We start from the raw sequence: 17,370 nt of genomic DNA, 5'->3' as shown, positions 1-17,370 counted from the left end.
CGCGTGGGTGGGAACGGAATTCCTCCCAATGGAGGTTCGTGCATTGGGAACCATGATGAATACAGTGACCTGCTGGGGCTGCAACATCATCATCGCGTCGACCTTCCTCTCCATGATGAAGGCGATGACGCCCAGTGGTGCCTTTGGCTTTTATGCTGGCATCTGCTTTGTGGGCTGGCTCTTCGTTATCTTCTTCTACGCGGAGGTGCACAACATGCCTCTCGAGTCCGTGCGGGAGGTGTACACTCATGGATTCGGTGTCCAGTATGCAAAGAAGCTGCAAAGGGAGATGCGTGAAGCCCGAAAGACGGAAGGAAGGAAAGTCTCTGCGTGTTAGCAAGATGAAACTGATGAAAGGATATAAGGTTGATGGGTTTGTGGAGCATGAGAACTGCTGAGCCCAGCCCTGACCCTGGTCGGGGACCAATCAACTCCGAGAGAAAGGACGAAGCTTGAAAGATGATGCAGGCATTTTCTTTGGCCAAGTCAGATACTGGCGATCTATATTGGGATTAAGAAAATCAGTAACAAATGTATTGGTGTATCATGACGAATTGCCGGCGCTGGAAGCATGCAAGTTAACCTCATTTACTGTGCGAATAAGAGAATTCCTTGGAATCTACGCAGATTCTGTGGTTTTGTAACGTCGATTTCTCATCCTAGTCGTCGCCTTCGCAAGTCATCGAGCTCGCTCCACTGCTTCTCCAGCGCTTCGATGATCCAGGAAGTCCTCCAACCCATCACCTCCTCCACTCGAGCGAGGAAAGAAGCCGCTCCTCGACGTTGAGCCGGGTTGACAAGACAGTATCCATCTGTGAAGGTCGACATAACGGTAAGGTACAGTTACGATAGAGTAAGGAAAATTGGTCCTTTTAGAAAAAAGATAGAAGTAACTTACAGCAGCAGAGAAGGTGACTTGCGGTGAAGTTCGCATTTTCGGTAGTGTCATTGGAGATTGCCAAGCCGATGATATTGGCTAGATGGGTGGAAGCAACGATCTGCAGAATAGAAACGGCGTGAGATCATGGCTTGCGAACTGACTTGCTCGGAAAGAAGAAAAAAGGTTTCAAAATGTGCCCACCTCTGCATGATATCTTAGTTTTGCAGCTTCAAATGCGGTGGTCGAAGGAGGAAGCGGCCTGTGGATGTGCAAGAGAATAACGGCCGCATGATAGTATTGCAAGCCAATCGCTATTTTGAACGCGGACATCAGAATCTCTAAAATAGAGAAGTCAATCTTCATGTATATGTAGAGCTGTTACCTGCGGCAGGAGAGACCATCCAGAGTTCTGGAAATGGCTGATTTCCATTGATTTCGACGTCTCGATACCTCAACGGGGTGAAAGAAAAAGGCTTTGCATCGTCCCATCTCTTAACACTCTCCTCTAACGAGAGCCACTCGTGCAATTCCGTGGAGGCGGTTTCTCGGGAACGCGGTATCAACCGTAAGATCTTGGCGAAAAGAAAAATGATCACATTGGCGTAGGATGCATCATCGTCCGGACATTCAAATACGAGCGAGCTCTCGTAATTTTCTAGACACAATTCCCACGGCTCCTTCTGCACCAGGCACACGTAGATCGCCTGGCGGAGAAAGAGCCAGCTCGCCGCTTCCGCAAGTCCACCCGAGGAGGAAAACTTTGAGATGGTGTTGAGAAGTCTGCTGGATCCTAGCAGGTGACACTTATTATCTTTTTGATTATCGAGCTCTTCGTAGTGCCGCAGGATGACCACGGTCACAAGGAGATTGTCATCATATGTTTCCTCCGGACGAGACAGCGCTGGGATGAGAAAGTTGAGGCAGCGACCATGGTAAGTACTGGCCTCCATTTCATCAGAGCCTAGCATGATCGACCGGTGGCGAGATGCAACTGTCAACAGCGCGTACATCACCATGGGATTGTGAAGGGCGCGTCGAGGAACCTCGTTGGCAAAGTGACATTTCGGATCGCATACGTCCAGCTGTGCAATCAATTAGAAAGAAGATAAAATCGAGAAGTATACTAAGGCTTCCTTACCCAAGGCGCTAATTTTGTGATATAGCAACGAAGAAGAAATGCCTCACGTCGAGAAAGATGACTCTGAGGTGGATCTCGGGCTCGGGAAGAAATACTGCCAACGGGAAATTGCCTGTCCAAGGAGATTGGCGACTGTTGTTGGACAAACGACGACGGGGGACTGTACTCGGTGTTATCGGGTGACGCTGAGGTATGATTTAGCAGGTGGAGATGGCTTCCAGGAGAGTATTCGTCTTGATGAGAGGTTCTATCTTGTTGGCTGGGTGGATGACCAGCAACTGAGGACGCAGCCTCGACAGGGTTCTCCTCTCCGGAGGCAGATTCTTCTACCAGCAATGATCCTGACTGTGCATCTTGATCAGGCATATTGGTAACCCATTCCTGGGGAGCTTCCCATCTCTCGATAACAAAGCTCACTGCGAGAGATCCAATAATCAACTAACTGTAAACGAGGCTAACGAAAAGGGTAGACAGATGCAGTCACATACGCGGATTTGAAACCTTCATCCAGGCCTGTCGACGGTCCCAAGCGAACACGAATTTGGACCGACCAGAGCCACCCTTCTGATAGATGTAGTGGACATCTTTGAAGCGGAATCGCGGCTCCAACTCACAGCCACGGCCCACCTCGGCACACTTCTCGCAGGCGGAGGCCCCCTCGTTGACGACGCATTTGATGTGACGACGGCGGCAATTCCTACATCCTTTTCTTATCATTATTATGTAATGGGACCAGTCGTCCAACGATGTGGTGTGAAGATCGTACAACGGAGAGTGAGTTATCTAGCTTCGGGCATGGATGGGGATTCTTCCCCGCATTTTGGCCAACGTGTGAGGAAGGATCCGATTGTCGGCATTTGACCGGGCACGTCGGTAGCCATAGCGCCTGACGGTCATCAGGCACTGGGGCAAAAGGACGAATGGGTGCTCGGAGTAATGATGAATTGAGATAGGGAGGTATGTACGGAGCAATGCCTCGTCGATTATGTAGTTTTTATCTCCATTCCGGGTGGGCTTCCAACCTCCATTCCTCAACATATATCACGCCATGTCCCTGATATGAGGTGAATAAGAGGTATATAGATGGAAAATGCGTGATCGAGGGGCATCGTGGATTTGGAGGTATGCTCTATAGTAGGGTTAGTCGATGGTTCTAAAAGAATGAAATTCTATCGTTCCTGCCTCTGGCCGCTACTTCCTAAATTGGTAGTCAAGGTCGTGGTTGCTTCAAAGGAACAACGGTGGACCAGAGAAGGTTGTTGCCTAGGTAAACACCTCCGGTTCAAGTACCTTCTTACCTTCTTCCATCTTCAACATTCTCATCTCCTCCGCCTCTCTTTCACGCTACCTGCAGCAGAAGAAAAACAAACTCTTTCGAGATTCTTTGCTATTTTCTCGCTCGTCCTTCTATACCGCTTTACTGTCTTCAGACGCAGAGAAGTTTTCGAAAAGACATGATCGAAGTGAGTCTCCACGAGACAGAGGATTGGATTTGGTGTCCAATCCTGACCTTGGAAGCCATTGGAACCACCCAAAACGCACAAAAGCAGCCCGCCTATTCGCATACACGCATGGACAAGACACAATGGAGACCAATCTTTGGAAAGACTAAGGCTCCCGAACTCTTTTCGTCCAGAAATGGGCTTCTTCTCTTGTCCTATGTCGAAGAATTTTCGATTGTGGGAAAATCGTTATTGTCCCAGATCTGCCAGACCAACCATCAACGGCTGAGCTCAGTGCCTGGATTAAATGTGAACCCAGGGAATACAAGGTTCGGATGATAGGCACAACTTGGGATCAGATCGACAAGCTGATCCACCCATAAACGACACTGAAGTGGCGCAACCTTGATAACAGACGCCTACAATTTAAGACGACACCATCCTCGCACTCAAAGATGAAATGGGGAAACCCTTCTGGGGAACTTTACAAGAATCTCGCTCAAAGAAACAATTCGATTGAGATTATTGAAACCATGTTCGCTGCCCATACTCTCGATCGACCACGAAGTTGCAAAATCTTCCGGATAATCTCAAGTGTATCTCCAGAAATTTGACACCGGTAATAACTAGCGGTTTCTGGGAGATAAATGGACCGGAGAATGTTGATGGCGTTTGTCGAGGAATTGGGACACGACTACAAGGACCTCCTACAGGGGGCATCATGCAGGAGTAGGGACCGAAACCTCCTTTTGAAAGCAGTAACGAAGCAAGTAACTGCCAAGAAGGACAAACGGGAGGATGAGGATGAGGATGAGGACGAGGGCTCCGAGGACAACAATGAGGTCAAGCGAGATTTTTTGGTAGGCTTTTGCATTGTATATATTTCTTTTTTTTTCCCTTTAGACTATATTGCTTTGCTTATAGTCTTTCTCTTGTATGTTCACTACTCCTGTATATAGACGATATGTCCTCGTTGTTGATCGCTCGAATAATTGCGTCGAAATCCGCAGACAGAGAGCGATGTCAGCACCTAGGAGTTCTAGGGTCAAAGCGATCTCTGTGAAGCAAACAGCCATCTGAGACAAGAACGGAATAGAATCTCATCGACCCCTACGCTTTGGTCTTGTAATTAGCCTATCTTCTCATGATTTCGGTCGTTTCCAATCACCGTCTTTCGTTCGTCAAGTAGGAGTTCTAGTCCTTAACTTCCGTTTCGCAGAATATCACATGGCTGTAAAAAAGCAACATATACTGTATGTACTGTACATAAGCATACCAAATTCATAAAAAATCTTCCAAGCCCCTGTTAGTGACAGACATATAAATTGGTAAAGGGGGATGTATCAGGCTTATTAGCAAGGGGATGTGCATATGCATCGGCAAGTGAGACAAATATTATTAGTAAGGGTATATATGTATATATGTTACATAGGTAAGAACTAATATAGCAAGGAATATTATGAGTATAGGGAGCCCGCGCCTAGAAAGTAGATAATAAAATAATAAAATACTCCTGTACCTAATACAAATACAAGAAACTATGGTGAAGAAAATAGTATAATATAAGGAATATGAGCAGGGAGACCGCCTGGGAAGTAGACGACAAAAACTAGATAGCTATAATAGTAGGTATCTACCTAGGCCTGGGGGCCAAGAGTCCAGTCATCAGATAGAACAGGTACGTACCTAATTTCAAAACAGTCGACAAAAGCCAGACCTGTAAGGCTTGTATAGAATACGTAGGTAGCAGGTTGGCAGCCGTGGCCCTGCTCTGGCAGCAGCCTCCGCCGAGACAGTATTGCCTAGTAGTGACAGTGGAATAACATGGCACGATTCTTCTCTTGCAAATAGATGGCTCGATAGTTATCTATGCAATGCATTGATTCTATTTCATATACTGAGGAACAAGCTCAACGAGGTAGCCGTTCTGCAGTCGCAATAACACGTTAGTTAGCCTAGTCATTCACCATACCATCTCCATCTCCAACATCGAAAACAAACGAAGACTGATTCCAGGTGATAACCTACCGGATCCTCCACAAAAGCAATCTGTTCCAAAATCCGCCGATAATTCGGATGCAGCTCTCCCCGCGCAATCCCCACTTCCTCGCTCTCCCATTTGCTGACTTGCGCACTCTCCTTCGTGCTGACGCCTAGTTCTTTAACAATCTTGACGCCGGCCTTGCGCAATCGTTCCACTGCGGCGGGGACGTCGGGGACTGTGAAGCCTAGATGGCCGAAGCCGAGGTGGGGAGGGGTGTTTCCTGTCGCAATCCTAAATCCTTTACCACCATCTCCATTGTCGTCGGGAGTGTCCTCCGACCCATGCAGATGATAAAGCTCCAACAGCCCCAGCGTCCGCTGCATAACCGGGCTGGGGACCGTCTCGCGCGCAAAGCGGGCAGGGTCCGCCCGATGGGCCTCCGTCTGCGGATATCCGAGATAGTAGATCGTCATGGGACCGGCGTTCATGGCGAAGATGGTGCGCATTCCCATCAGGTCGATGTAGAAGTGTAGTGTCTTCTGCGGGTCGAGGATGCGGAGCATGAAGTGGTTGAGTTGGTAGCCTACCGTCGGGCTGGACTCGCTGAGTGGAGGGTCGCCGTGGCCGCCGGGGAGGTGGACGCCGAGGGGGAGGGGGGGAAGTTTGTTGGAAGAAGGGGAGGAGGAGGACATGATTCAGTATGAATACGTGTATATAGTCAAGAAGGATCAAAGGGATGGGAAGCTGATATGTAATGGATTGAAATTTCTTCAGCCGTTGTCATCAATTGAATTGAAGAACCCGCCTGCCACAGACTATGTAGGTATCTATATATCAAAAGACGAATAGACAGGGAAATTAGACACAGTCAGTGGTCGCTAGAGCAGGATGGATATTACTCGGTATACCCACGAAAGACAATCAAACAAAAATCATCGAAAGAGAGAGAGCGAGACAGAGAGAGGGAATACCCCCACAACTTATAGCTTATATATATACTCCGCGGAGGACATGTCCACAGTAGTATCGCGTACTGTAAGATCTTATTCAGGATATCTAACTAGATCAAGTCGTCCACTGAGATGACAACAAAGAAACCAACCAAGTGGGGATGGTCCTCAATCGGGGAGGATGATATCAGGGGGAGAAGAGGACGGGAATTTGTCATCTCTAAACATTGACACCCGTTGCATGTAGGGTACATGTACATGTACATGTACATACCTACCTAGGTAGGTAGATAGTATAAGTTATAGCAGTTACGAGTCCGACAGACAAAAAAAAAAGGCACACAATTGATTCTCAAAAGTGGCCAGTAAACCCAATCTAACAAGGTCATCCCGCTTGCATGGATAATAATAACAAATAATTAGCCAAGAACGAATGAATGACCTATGTACTGGGTATATACCTTCCGGGGGAAATCCGGAGCTAGCACAGTACGGAGTACTTCGTACTCCATGTCTAAGTATCGGTGCCTAGGTAGGTATCAATGGAGAATCAGCATTAACCATGCTTGTTCTTCTCAGGGGTGTCCACTGTCTTCCGCACGTGGGGTTGTGGCAACCCCGCAAATATTGTCGAAGCCCCACGGGGGAAGGGATGGGAAGGGAAAGGGTCCGTACAGAGTACAGAGTACAGCGCGGGGAATGGATCGAAGTTAACCTAGGTACCTGAGACGAAGTACTCCGAAGTTCAATATTCCCCGATAATACATAATCCAGGAGAGAAACGGCAATTCTCATCTCTCCCTAGAATAAGGAAGAATATATAACCATAGTCAGAGACAAAAATAATAATAATTCCAAGTCATGTCCCGCGTGGTGCGGTATACCTGTGTCGACGGACGTCGCTGTCCATTATGAACACGTCCATGCTTCCTATGCATAATACACGCATCATTCCCTCTCCCAGAAAGACTATTCCAATCAATCAAAACTGCAAATCCAACAAATCACCGATTATGCCGGCAATGTAATGCAAGAAGAAAACCCTAACGCCAAACCAAAATGACAGCACCTGATACAGGAGATGAACCCGCATTGCAGAGCAGAATGAAACAAATTCATCAGTCGTGATCTTCATCAACCAGCAAATGATGAGAATCTTGCTTTCAAACGCAAGATTAATATACCAGAGGGAAAAAGACTGCTAACGCTTCCAACTGTCAACGCTGAAATCATACGAACTCAAATGCGTCTGATCACTGCCTCTCATCTGGTCCAGCATCCGATCAATCTCGTGTCCTGCTTGAGCCTCAGGCCCGATCGGCTGGTTCGAGAAACCGCTAGAGACTGGTTGACTACCAACTTTTCGCAGCGATCCATTAGATCCGTTACTGCTTTGCGAGCTCTGAGAGCTCTGCATACTCCCTTCGATGCTCATACTGTTCGTCTGTCTTGATTGAGAGTTCGGATGATAGCTTGAATTCTCAGGACTGGACATGAAGAGCAAGGTCTCGATCGCATCTTGTTCCATCAGCGCTTTCTGTGATGGCGTGCGATGCTTGAGCGCAGGCCGACTGCCCATGTCGTTAGGCGTGGATGCGACTCGCGACGATCCTAGCGGGGGTGAACCCGGAATCACAGTGTTGGACCTGGGAGACTGACGCAATGCCGACGCGCGCGCCTGCTGTTCCGAGAAGTGACGGCGATGGCGGGGGTAGGGATTGTACTCAGTGGCATTCATTGCATTGGGATTAGGACGCCGCCGTGTGCCGCTGCCTGCGCTGGCTACAATGTCGGCAGGCGGCGCCAGTTTCGGGGCCTGCTGGTGAAGCGGAGTGCTCTGTGGCGGTGGTAGACTCGAACGAGACGGCGGAGCTGTTGATGTGACGGCAGAAGCATGGTTTGACGTGCGGGAATTGTATTGTCGCAAGGAATCTGGCGCTGAAACGGTCGTCCCCTCTGGCGAACCATTGTGAAGTCGCCGGTCTCCATCTCCCTGTCGTTGCCAACTCTTTTCCACTTTTGCTGCTGCATACGAGAGACGCGCGCGAAGCTGGGCAGACAGCTGAGAAAACACGTCAGTATCTAGACACTAAAGGACCAGAGAATACTGGACCAGAGAATACTGACCTCTGCGATTCTGCTGCTGCTGCTGCTGCCGCTGCCGGAGTCTGCACTCATCCTTCTCTCATGGGAGACTCCATTCGTAGTCGGAACCTGCGACATGGCGCTGGACATGGAAGGCTTGATCTCTCCCGTGGCTGTTCTCTTCTGGCCTTGAACCCGAGTGAGCGCAGTCTTCGAGGGACTGGCTGAGCCATTGCTCTGCGTCTGCGACGACAATGGCTGGGAAATGGGATGGTCGACGGCCGCCTGCATCGCGGGGTCATTCAACACGCTCCGCGACTGTTCGTGACTAGACAATGCGCTCGCAAGTGCGGTCGGCAGGGTTGGCTTCGCGTCCATCGCGCTGAAGCACGCAGACTCACTCCTCTTTGGGAACGCAGCAGCAGCACGAGGATCCCGCTTGGATGGGGATGGCGACAGTGTAGACGCGCGTGAAACAGCAACGCCGACATCCGGAGGCCCGTCCGGGTGTGGAACCAGATCGTCTTGGGGACTGCTATCTCCGGCGCTCGCGATGTCGCGGGCAGCGCCAGACCCAGCACGGCCGGAGCAAGGACCAGGCGGACCCGCCCCGTCTCCGCGCCAGTCGCGCAGTCTCGACGACGCAGGCGACGGCGGGTGCAGAGTCTTGTTCATGAGGTTGAGGTTGAAGTTGTTCATGACCAGAGGGTCTCTCATCATCAGATAGATAGCTAAATAGAGGCAATAATACTGTATCTGTGGGAAGTTGCACTGTACAGTCGGGGGAGGAGATATGTACGGAACTAGCCTGGCCCCGAGGGAAACGACATCACCACAGTGCAGATCTTTTCTTCCCCAATGACTCAGAATAATCGCGACAAGTCGAGCAGGGAACGTGTCCGACGCACTGGAATTGTTCTTGGTCCTTTCTGCCTATGGAACCTGCTCAGTGAAACTGGCACGAGCGCAGCGACCGTTGACAGCGTCTCCACCGTCCGCACAATACGCCCCAAGCGGACTGACCCGCGTGGCTGTGGCGGGTCGAGGGAACGAGTCACGGGCAGATTCGCTGCAGCCAAGCGGAGTGTTTGAAGAGTATACAATCAGGAGAGAGAATTAATGCGAAGTGCAATCGAGACAAGTAATTAGCACAGCAAGTTGCCGTGGACAGTAGACACTGGACAGTGCAGTGCTGATGGTCGTTGATTACGTCGGACCGCGCGCTGAACGCGTCCGTTGCGCGGGTCACGTGGAGATATGTCTCAGCGGCCTGAAATATCAGGTATCAACTCATATCTCCAATTCTGTACGGAGTAGATGCAACGAAGTGACACGAATAATATATCTCAACAGACACACAAATGGCAATCATATTCAGTGGTATATGACGACGATATACACACACATACACAACCAAAGACAAACTCAACGCCGTAAAATGTATACATAACTGCCCAACCCCATGTATATACACCCAATCCTCCATTGATAACGAGTAGATCACTTTCGTTTCTTTCCTCCTCCGCCCCCCTCGCTATCCGAGTGCTTCCGCTTCTTTCCTTCCCGTCTCCAGAATTCGTCGCGCTCTCGCTTCTCTCGCTCCGCCTTCTTCTCCAAGCTCTCCGCCACCTTCGCCCGGTAGGCTTTCCTCCGCTCCTCCTGCTTGGCCGCCCGCTTGGCCATCTTTTCGTTGCGCAGCGTAGTCAGTTTCTGCATCAGGTCGCGCGCTTTCTTCTCCTCTCCGCCCAGGACCACAGCCCGCTTCTGCATGTACGTCTGCTCCTTGCGAGGACGCATCTGCGTGATCTGCGACTTGAATGGCAAGTCCGCAGCCAGCTGGCGAGGCACCCGCAGCGGATTGAAGTGTCGCTCTGGCCGCTCAATGGGACGGTATATCGAATCCTTCGACACCGGCGTCGGGATCCCCTTTTCGCGGCGCACTTCACCCGTCAGACGCATGCCTTGCCATCCGCTGTCACCCGCCCCGCTCTCGTCCATGTCCAGCAGGTTCGTGACAGGGTTGTAGAACCGGTGTGGTTTGATCGGATACCAGGCGCGCAGGAAGACGATGTCGCTCATCAAAATCTTGTCTTCAAACGTCGCACGGAAATGCCCTTCAGGCTTGCTCAGTGCCCGCTTGATCTGACCCCGAATGCCAGACACAGTTCGGATCGCGGCGCCTTCAAATTTGGCAATCTCCAGAGACGAGTTAAACATGTCCTTGATGAACGCTGTGTTACGGAAGATCTTGTACGGAAAGCCGACCAGCTTCAGCTTCTTGACGATCTCCGTGCTCTCGTCCACGCTGAGCACCACGCCCGTCGCCGCAATGCGGAACCCGGGGTTCTTGTTCGAAAAGTTCTGGACGCAGCAGAAACCCGTGTTGGGCGCCACGAGTGGTCCATAGAATGTTCCAAAGCAGTGCATGTGCTCCGGCGTGTACTTCAACATGCGGTTCCGCGTCCGGTTATCGGAGATGCTGTAGATCGGCAAAGTCTGGAAGCGGCGCCAGCCCAGAGAGAAAATGAGCGGATCATTGCTCTTAAGAATCTTCTTGTGCCACCGATGCCGCTTGATTCGCACTTGGACATAGCCAAACCGTTCCTCCGTCGGGGACAGGCCGCCAACAATGATAGGGAATCTGGGATTGAACTTGGTTGAAAATTCGCACGGCACCTTTTCGAGTACAATGCGTGCGTACGTCCCAGCCCGGTAGCCCTCGGCTCGGGCGCGGGAAGCAGGATCGAGAGACTCGAACTCGGCGCGGTTGATGTCCAGCTGCTTCTGCAGCTGTGCCTTTTGCGCATCGTACCATTCGTCTTCGCCGAACTGTCGTTCCTCGGTTGGCTCACCCGGCTGGCGCGAACCGTCCTTCGAGTTGGCAAAGCCCTCGCGATCTTCTTCTTCAAAGCGAAGTCGGAGCTCTTCCTTCTTTCTGGCGTTGCGCTCGCGCTCCGCCTCCATGTCTACCGAACTCTCGCTGTCTGACTTTTCATTCTTGCCGCCGTGGACTTCCCCCGTCTCGAGATCCTCGTATGCACCATCTCCCTCATCATCAGAGGAAGCGGCGTCCGAGCCATCGCCGCCTTTATCAGCACCATCATCACCGGCATCTCCCGATAACTTGGCACTAACAAAGCGACGACGCAAGGCCTCAATCGCTTCGTTGTCTCCCCATTTCTTTTCCAATTCGTCGTAGTCGAATTCCGGGATCGCTCGATCATCCCACTGCTCCTCCTTTTCGGCGTTAGTCTTCTTGAAGAACTCTTCATCTCCATCTTCCTCCGCCTCCTCATCTGCATCCTCGTTATCTTCCCCTCGCCACCGTCGAATCACATCAGCTGGCGATATGGATTCGTCGTACAGCATTCGAGTTAAGTCGGCGACACGGTATTTTGGTCGCTTCGAATGGAGAGCCTTGGCATTCTCCAGCATCTTCTCCTTCCAACGAAGCGCCCCGTCGTCCTCTTCATCCAAATCATCCTCGTCAAAATTCTCATCCTCATCAGGACCACTTTCTAGTTCCTGGTCCTCAACTGAGGATAGTGAGCCAAGATCAGAATCACTGTCCGCGAAGACGATGTCGCCTTCCTCGCGCTTCGCGTGTCCATTGTGCCTCTCGCGGAAACTCTCGGCGAAATCAGCAGGGGGCTGTATATCTTCTTCCTCATCCTCATCGTCTTCGTCGTCTTCATCTTCGTCTTCGTCTTCATTGTCGTTCTCGTTTTCATCTTCCTCTTCATCGTCTTCTCCGCTCTCAAACCCTTCATCTTCGTCATCTGAAGCCAATCGATCGGCCTGCCCATCTTCCATGGCTCTAATTTTTCTTTTTTCTTTTCGGCCAGTGTCATTTTCATCGTCTTCCCCCTGAATGGCCTCGCCACCATGGAAAAGGCGAACTCCTTCTTCTGCCTCGCCCAGCAGCTTCCGTTCATTCTGTAGACCAATTACCAACTGCTCTCCCAGGCCCCGTTCCCCGTCCCCATTCTCCGCGTCCTTGTCGAACGTTGAAGTTTTAACATCAATGTACACGGCATCCTTATCCACCAAGACACCACCGACATCGGACATCGGAGCAAACAGTAATTTCTGCTTCTCGCCCAATCTTCGTTGTTTCGCCTTTCCCGTCGCTTTGGCCATCTGTTGATCCATATACGGAGTGGGGCAGGGATCGGGAAGAGCCTCAATCGCAGACACGGTAAGGTCGCCAACTCCCGGAACATGGACACGAGCTCCCTGCGCGGGGAAGTTTGTACCTCGTAGATACCCATAGAGGGCTACCGTGCGGTCGCACTTGGGATTCTCTTCGATTTGGGTAGGCGGGGTAATATCGAGGAAACGGTCAGCGAGGGCATAGGGATGTGAATTGCGCCAGACCAAAGGGCGGGGATTTTTCATGACAGAAAGGAAGCGGGAGAGGTTGTGTATCTCACGGTCTGGGTATCGCCCGTTGATGACACCAGACAGGTAGAAGAGCTTGGCGCCTTGGTAAAGCTCACTCCAAAAGCGATGCTTCAAACGTTTCTTGGCAGTCCGTAACGTGCTCTGCTTCTTGAAGAGGTCGAGATGGGTGAGGATACCAAACACGTTTCCCGGCATGCCGGTTGCGGCAAGAATATTCAGGAATTCCATCGTCTCCATCTCAAATCCGTAGTTCCCATCAATCATCAGCAACACTATATCTGCGATCTTCGCCACATCGATCATGCTAGCCAGCGAGTCTGATGGACACTCGAGGAAGGTGAGCCTGCGTCGCTTGGATGTGACGACGGTCAACGGCCCTGTCGGCGAGCTCAATGTCTGCTTCGAGTACCGTCTGATCAAGGACTTTATGAGTGTTGTCTTGCCAACTCCCGGAGGCCCAACCACTGCGACGACAGTTGGAGGGGCCTCCTCGGGGAGGCGGTCCACGAGGGGTACATGCAGGCGTTTTTCTTTGATCTAGATACCGAGAACAAGCGTCAACTCATGACCCATCAAGGCAACCTTCAAACGTTCCAGATTATAGGAAATAACACTCATTGGTGCAGATAACGAAAGCAGGAAAGACGGAAGACGTACATCATGAGACCTGGCAGCTTGTCTCTTTCCTTTGCCCGGATTTGCGATGGCGAATGCCTTCGGATTAGGGCCTAGATAAAAATTGATACCGAATTAGCAATCGCGTAATATTTCAAGAGAAGAACCCTCGAGCTTATCATGTAGGAAGCATTTTGTACGCAACTCCAGCAAAATGCAGCAAAGGAAGACAGCGCTCCGCGGGACACACATACCATCGTACTTCTTCTTCTCCTTGGGCTTGCGATGGGGTTTATTGGTTTGCTCCTCCATCTTGACAAGATAGCTGGAAGGCACCCCTTCCGTGCGAACTTCTCTCCTTGTCGCACTCACGAAAGCCTATCACCCTGCTTCGACAACGGCAATTCTTTCTGGTGCTAGGCCAAAATTATTTCCCATTTCCGCTCTGTCGGAACGGAATTTGCTGCTCGCCGGCCTCGCAAAAAGAAAAAGTTTCTGGTCGGGTGGGTCACCCGATTATACAGCGCTAGTCCTGATATGGAACGTTTATCCGGTGGTCTCATGATTAGGGCTCAGCCCTGGTACTTATCTGTTCCTGTCTTCTCCGCTTCTACCCGCAGTTGATATCAATGATGAGGCGCGGGGCACGGGGCGGGGATCGAGGCCGGGATCGAGGCCGGGATCGAGGCCGGGTTTAATCATTGCTACTTAGGTAATAATAATCATTATCGCCTCACGCTGCCAAGTCTTGGTCGTGAAGATGAATCATACGTATTTGCCAATTTTCCATTGTTGGAGATTGCCAATTGAGCGTAGTCTTTGCTACATTGTTCGGTAGACTTGCAACTATATCACCATGGTTAACCCACGTCGCCCTCCCCCCGCGTATACTGCTCCTCCTTCCTCCACCGTGCACGCGTCCTCGCCGGTTTACAGAAAGGTTGCCGCGACTGCATCAGACCCTTCTGCTCGCAAACTCGAAACCTCGTTCACCATCCGCCCATGCTCCGGCCAGGCGTGGATTGTCCGGGCCGGGCAGGTCTGTCGGATCACCACTCCAAAGGGACCCCAAGTTGGGGATCTAAACATCTGGAATGCGCACAATCCCCGCGAGCGCATGTGGGCAGCGCGGACTCGACAGATACACAGCTCGCATGTCTCGGTTGGAGATCGCTTGTGGTCCAACCTCCCCTATCTCCGGCCCCTGGTGACCATCACCGGGGACTCGCTGGGTGGAGGACAGCTGGACCAGGTGCTGGGTCCGGATGGCAAGAGGAAGGAGGGCGTGGGTTTCAAGACGACCCAGTGGGGAGGTCGTGTTCACGATCTCCTGGGCACGCGGTGTGACCCCTATGTCAACCTGCTTATGGGAGGGGAGAGCTTCGACTTCCACTGCCATTCTAACCTGACGCGGGCCGTGATTCCATTCGGACTGACGGAGCTTGATGTACACGATGTGCTCAACGTGTTTCAGGTGACTGGGCTGGATGAGGAAGGAAAATACTTCATGGAGACCTGTCCTGCAAAAGAGGGGGAATACTTTGAATTCTTCGCCGAGGTGGATGTGCTGTGTGCGCTTTCGGCTTGTCCAGGGGGTATGTACACACCGAAGTATTGTGATGTTGCTATCGCTAACCATTGGATTTCGCATAGGGGATCTTTCCGCCTGGGGCTGGGAAGACAAAGAAGGAGGAGATATGGCAGCAACCTGCCGTCCTCTTGGGGTCGAAGTGTACAGCCTGACGGATCCAGGAATCCTGCAGGGATGGAAGGAACCTGATTTCCCCAAATATACTGGCATGCACGGCATTCGAATGCCTGCCAGAAACGATTCAGAGGGAACAAACTACACCGGAGTGTAGAATCTCGGTGCCGAGGTGGAAGAGCGGTGATACCGAAGAGGTGGTGACATAATTTCCTCAAATAAGGGCTTGCACATTAAGAGGCGTCCTCCGTTGTGACAATCGGTTCCACCATGGAGGGGTATTAGGGGATACGTTTGTGTACTTTCATGCAAATCGGGAGAGCCGATCACAGTACTGTGGTGCCAGAGTTTTTCATACGAATCCACACAAGCAGAGAATGTACTGTACAATGGCAGAAGACATGGGTAGAAACCGCGTGATGAGACAAAAATCAACTCCAAGATATCGACCGATCTCCCAGAGCCAGACATGTACGAAGGACCTTGGTAGATTGCCATCTTCACCGGTGGCCGTTGACTTGTGTGACTGCAGACGGTTCGCTCAGCGACACTCACCGACACCCGAATCCCGATCCACCGTTAAACGGTCGAACGGCAACCTGCATGCGTGGTGGAGTTGTTTATTTATTTTGCAGCGGAGTGCGGATTACTTCCGTTAACCATGGAATTAAATTTTGCCCTCCAAGCATGCGCCCTGCGACTGGAGGAGCACGATTATTATATTGTGTTGCATTCGGGCAACGGTGAAGGCCGCGCCGAGATGGAGGACCGTTGATGCCTGGGGCAGAAATACCTAACCACGTGATCAATTTGACCCCGCGTCTGCCGCGCCAGTGCTGCAGCCGCAGCGTCATCGTCATCGCGGGGACGATCTGCATTCGAATCAATATGCAGTCAGGCCCAACCCTGCAGGAGATGCAAGTGAATCTTTTGATCAGGCACATATGTAAATGCCTCACTGGAGTTTCCTCGCATAGCTTGCACCACCAGTGACGAGAGAAGGACGAAGGGGAACTTCGGACCTTGTCCCTGCCGCATGTAGAGGCGGGGAGTAACCATGAACCATTAAGGTTACAAAAATAGAGAAAGCCAGGATCATGCTGTTTGCTGTAGACTTCCCACGCAAGAAAAGCTTACCGTCGTTATCATGTGGATCACCTGGACGGTTTCTTCTTGCCAAGCCCCTCCCAAGTCGATTGCTGCCAACCTCCGCCTGATTGGAAGTATCTTGTTATCGCCGTACCCGCGCGTCGGATTGAGTCAAGGCAGTGGACTGGCCCGCTCTATGCTATAAAGACGGTTGCCTGCCCCCCATCTGCTCCTGTCATCACTTCTGCTCCTTAGCACGCAAGCCTCCACTCCGACTGACGTCTTGCTTTTCGTCTTCCAACTTGCCTCCTCGTCTTCCAACACTTCCCTCAACCACCTTCTGGTCATCCGCTGGATACCAATACCCCGCTACCTCTCTATTGCTGAAAACTTCCACGATCAAAGAGCCAAAATGACGCTGTTCAACGTACGTAATCGGCATTTCAAAGGATGCAGACTATCTTGCTAAGCAGTGTCTAGGTGACCCTCAAGAAGGATGCCTCCCCGGAGGAGCTCGAGAAGTATGTCTCACTTCCTAACCTCCCCATCTTCCATGGTCAAAGGTTCTTGCTGACATGATTCTATCTTGATTCAGAGCCAAGCAGCAAGCCAAGGACAATGGCGGTGTGATTAAGCACGAGTACACCCTCATCAAGGGCTTCACGTAAGCGATACCCGTGGCCTTCCTTCCTGTCCCTCCTCTCGAAACCTCTGCAGCCGCTCGTTATACTTTTTGGTGAGCTGAGGATTGGTGTAACTAATGGGTTGCTTCCTCCGCAGTGTTGAATACCCAGACGACCAAGTGCAAGTCCTCCAGTCCAACGAACACCTCCATGTCGAGCAGGACGGCGAGGTCAAAACTCAATGATGTGCTACGGAGACAAAGATACCATCTGTTGGCCGTGGAGGACGGGTTTGTGAAAACGGATCAGCTGCCTAGCTACAGGCTGGTCATCTGTCGCCACGAGCTTTCGAGACAGACACCGATGATGCATGGTTTACGGGACGAGCATGATATCTACACGACCAGTGGGGTTCTTTGATTTGATTTTTCCAAGCGATGGCGGTCATGTATCGT

General features: G+C 51.3%; 7 protein-coding genes across 7 annotated transcripts; 3 read left to right on the top strand and 4 right to left on the bottom strand.

The window, feature by feature from the left end:
- Positions 1 to 654: 654 nt before the first annotated feature.
- Positions 655 to 2,735, bottom strand: VTN77DRAFT_8685 (uncharacterized protein; the record flags this gene model as incomplete). The annotated part of the gene is made up of 6 exons (XM_069425209.1): positions 655 to 812; positions 899 to 998; positions 1,082 to 1,191; positions 1,263 to 1,962; positions 2,019 to 2,434; positions 2,507 to 2,735. 6 exons carry the CDS (start codon positions 2,733 to 2,735, stop codon positions 655 to 657), a joined length of 1,713 nt encoding a protein of 570 aa, XP_069274457.1.
- Positions 2,736 to 4,107: 1,372 nt separating this feature from the next.
- On the top strand, positions 4,108 to 4,589 carry VTN77DRAFT_8684 (uncharacterized protein; the record flags this gene model as incomplete). Its single annotated transcript, XM_069425208.1, has 2 exons — positions 4,108 to 4,320; positions 4,557 to 4,589. The coding sequence occupies 2 exons, from the start codon at positions 4,108 to 4,110 to the stop codon at positions 4,587 to 4,589; spliced, it is 246 nt and encodes an 81-aa protein (XP_069274456.1).
- An 830-nt stretch (positions 4,590 to 5,419) lies between these two features.
- VTN77DRAFT_8683 (uncharacterized protein) lies at positions 5,420 to 6,136 on the bottom strand (the record flags this gene model as incomplete). Its single annotated transcript, XM_069425207.1, has 1 exon — positions 5,420 to 6,136. One exon carries the CDS (start codon positions 6,134 to 6,136, stop codon positions 5,420 to 5,422), a length of 717 nt encoding a protein of 238 aa, XP_069274455.1.
- Positions 6,137 to 7,595: 1,459 nt separating this feature from the next.
- Positions 7,596 to 9,199, bottom strand: VTN77DRAFT_8682 (uncharacterized protein; the record flags this gene model as incomplete). Its single annotated transcript, XM_069425206.1, has 2 exons — positions 7,596 to 8,456; positions 8,522 to 9,199. The coding sequence occupies 2 exons, from the start codon at positions 9,197 to 9,199 to the stop codon at positions 7,596 to 7,598; spliced, it is 1,539 nt and encodes a 512-aa protein (XP_069274454.1).
- A 780-nt stretch (positions 9,200 to 9,979) lies between these two features.
- VTN77DRAFT_8681 (uncharacterized protein) lies at positions 9,980 to 13,810 on the bottom strand (the record flags this gene model as incomplete). Its single annotated transcript, XM_069425205.1, has 3 exons — positions 9,980 to 13,420; positions 13,541 to 13,611; positions 13,753 to 13,810. 3 exons carry the CDS (start codon positions 13,808 to 13,810, stop codon positions 9,980 to 9,982), a joined length of 3,570 nt encoding a protein of 1,189 aa, XP_069274453.1.
- A 544-nt stretch (positions 13,811 to 14,354) lies between these two features.
- Positions 14,355 to 15,360, top strand: VTN77DRAFT_8680 (uncharacterized protein; the record flags this gene model as incomplete). The annotated part of the gene is made up of 2 exons (XM_069425204.1): positions 14,355 to 15,093; positions 15,152 to 15,360. The coding sequence occupies 2 exons, from the start codon at positions 14,355 to 14,357 to the stop codon at positions 15,358 to 15,360; spliced, it is 948 nt and encodes a 315-aa protein (XP_069274452.1).
- Positions 15,361 to 16,704: 1,344 nt separating this feature from the next.
- VTN77DRAFT_8679 (uncharacterized protein) lies at positions 16,705 to 17,160 on the top strand (the record flags this gene model as incomplete). The annotated part of the gene is made up of 4 exons (XM_069425202.1): positions 16,705 to 16,719; positions 16,773 to 16,813; positions 16,888 to 16,956; positions 17,073 to 17,160. 4 exons carry the CDS (start codon positions 16,705 to 16,707, stop codon positions 17,158 to 17,160), a joined length of 213 nt encoding a protein of 70 aa, XP_069274451.1.
- Between the last annotated feature and the right edge of the window lie 210 nt (positions 17,161 to 17,370).

Source organism: Rasamsonia byssochlamydoides (assembly GCF_041956645.1).
Source record: "Rasamsonia byssochlamydoides strain NRRL 3658 unplaced genomic scaffold VTN77scaffold_76, whole genome shotgun sequence".
Lineage (NCBI taxonomy): Eukaryota > Fungi > Ascomycota > Eurotiomycetes > Eurotiales > Trichocomaceae > Rasamsonia > Rasamsonia byssochlamydoides.
This window is presented reverse-complemented; position numbering and strand designations above follow the sequence as displayed.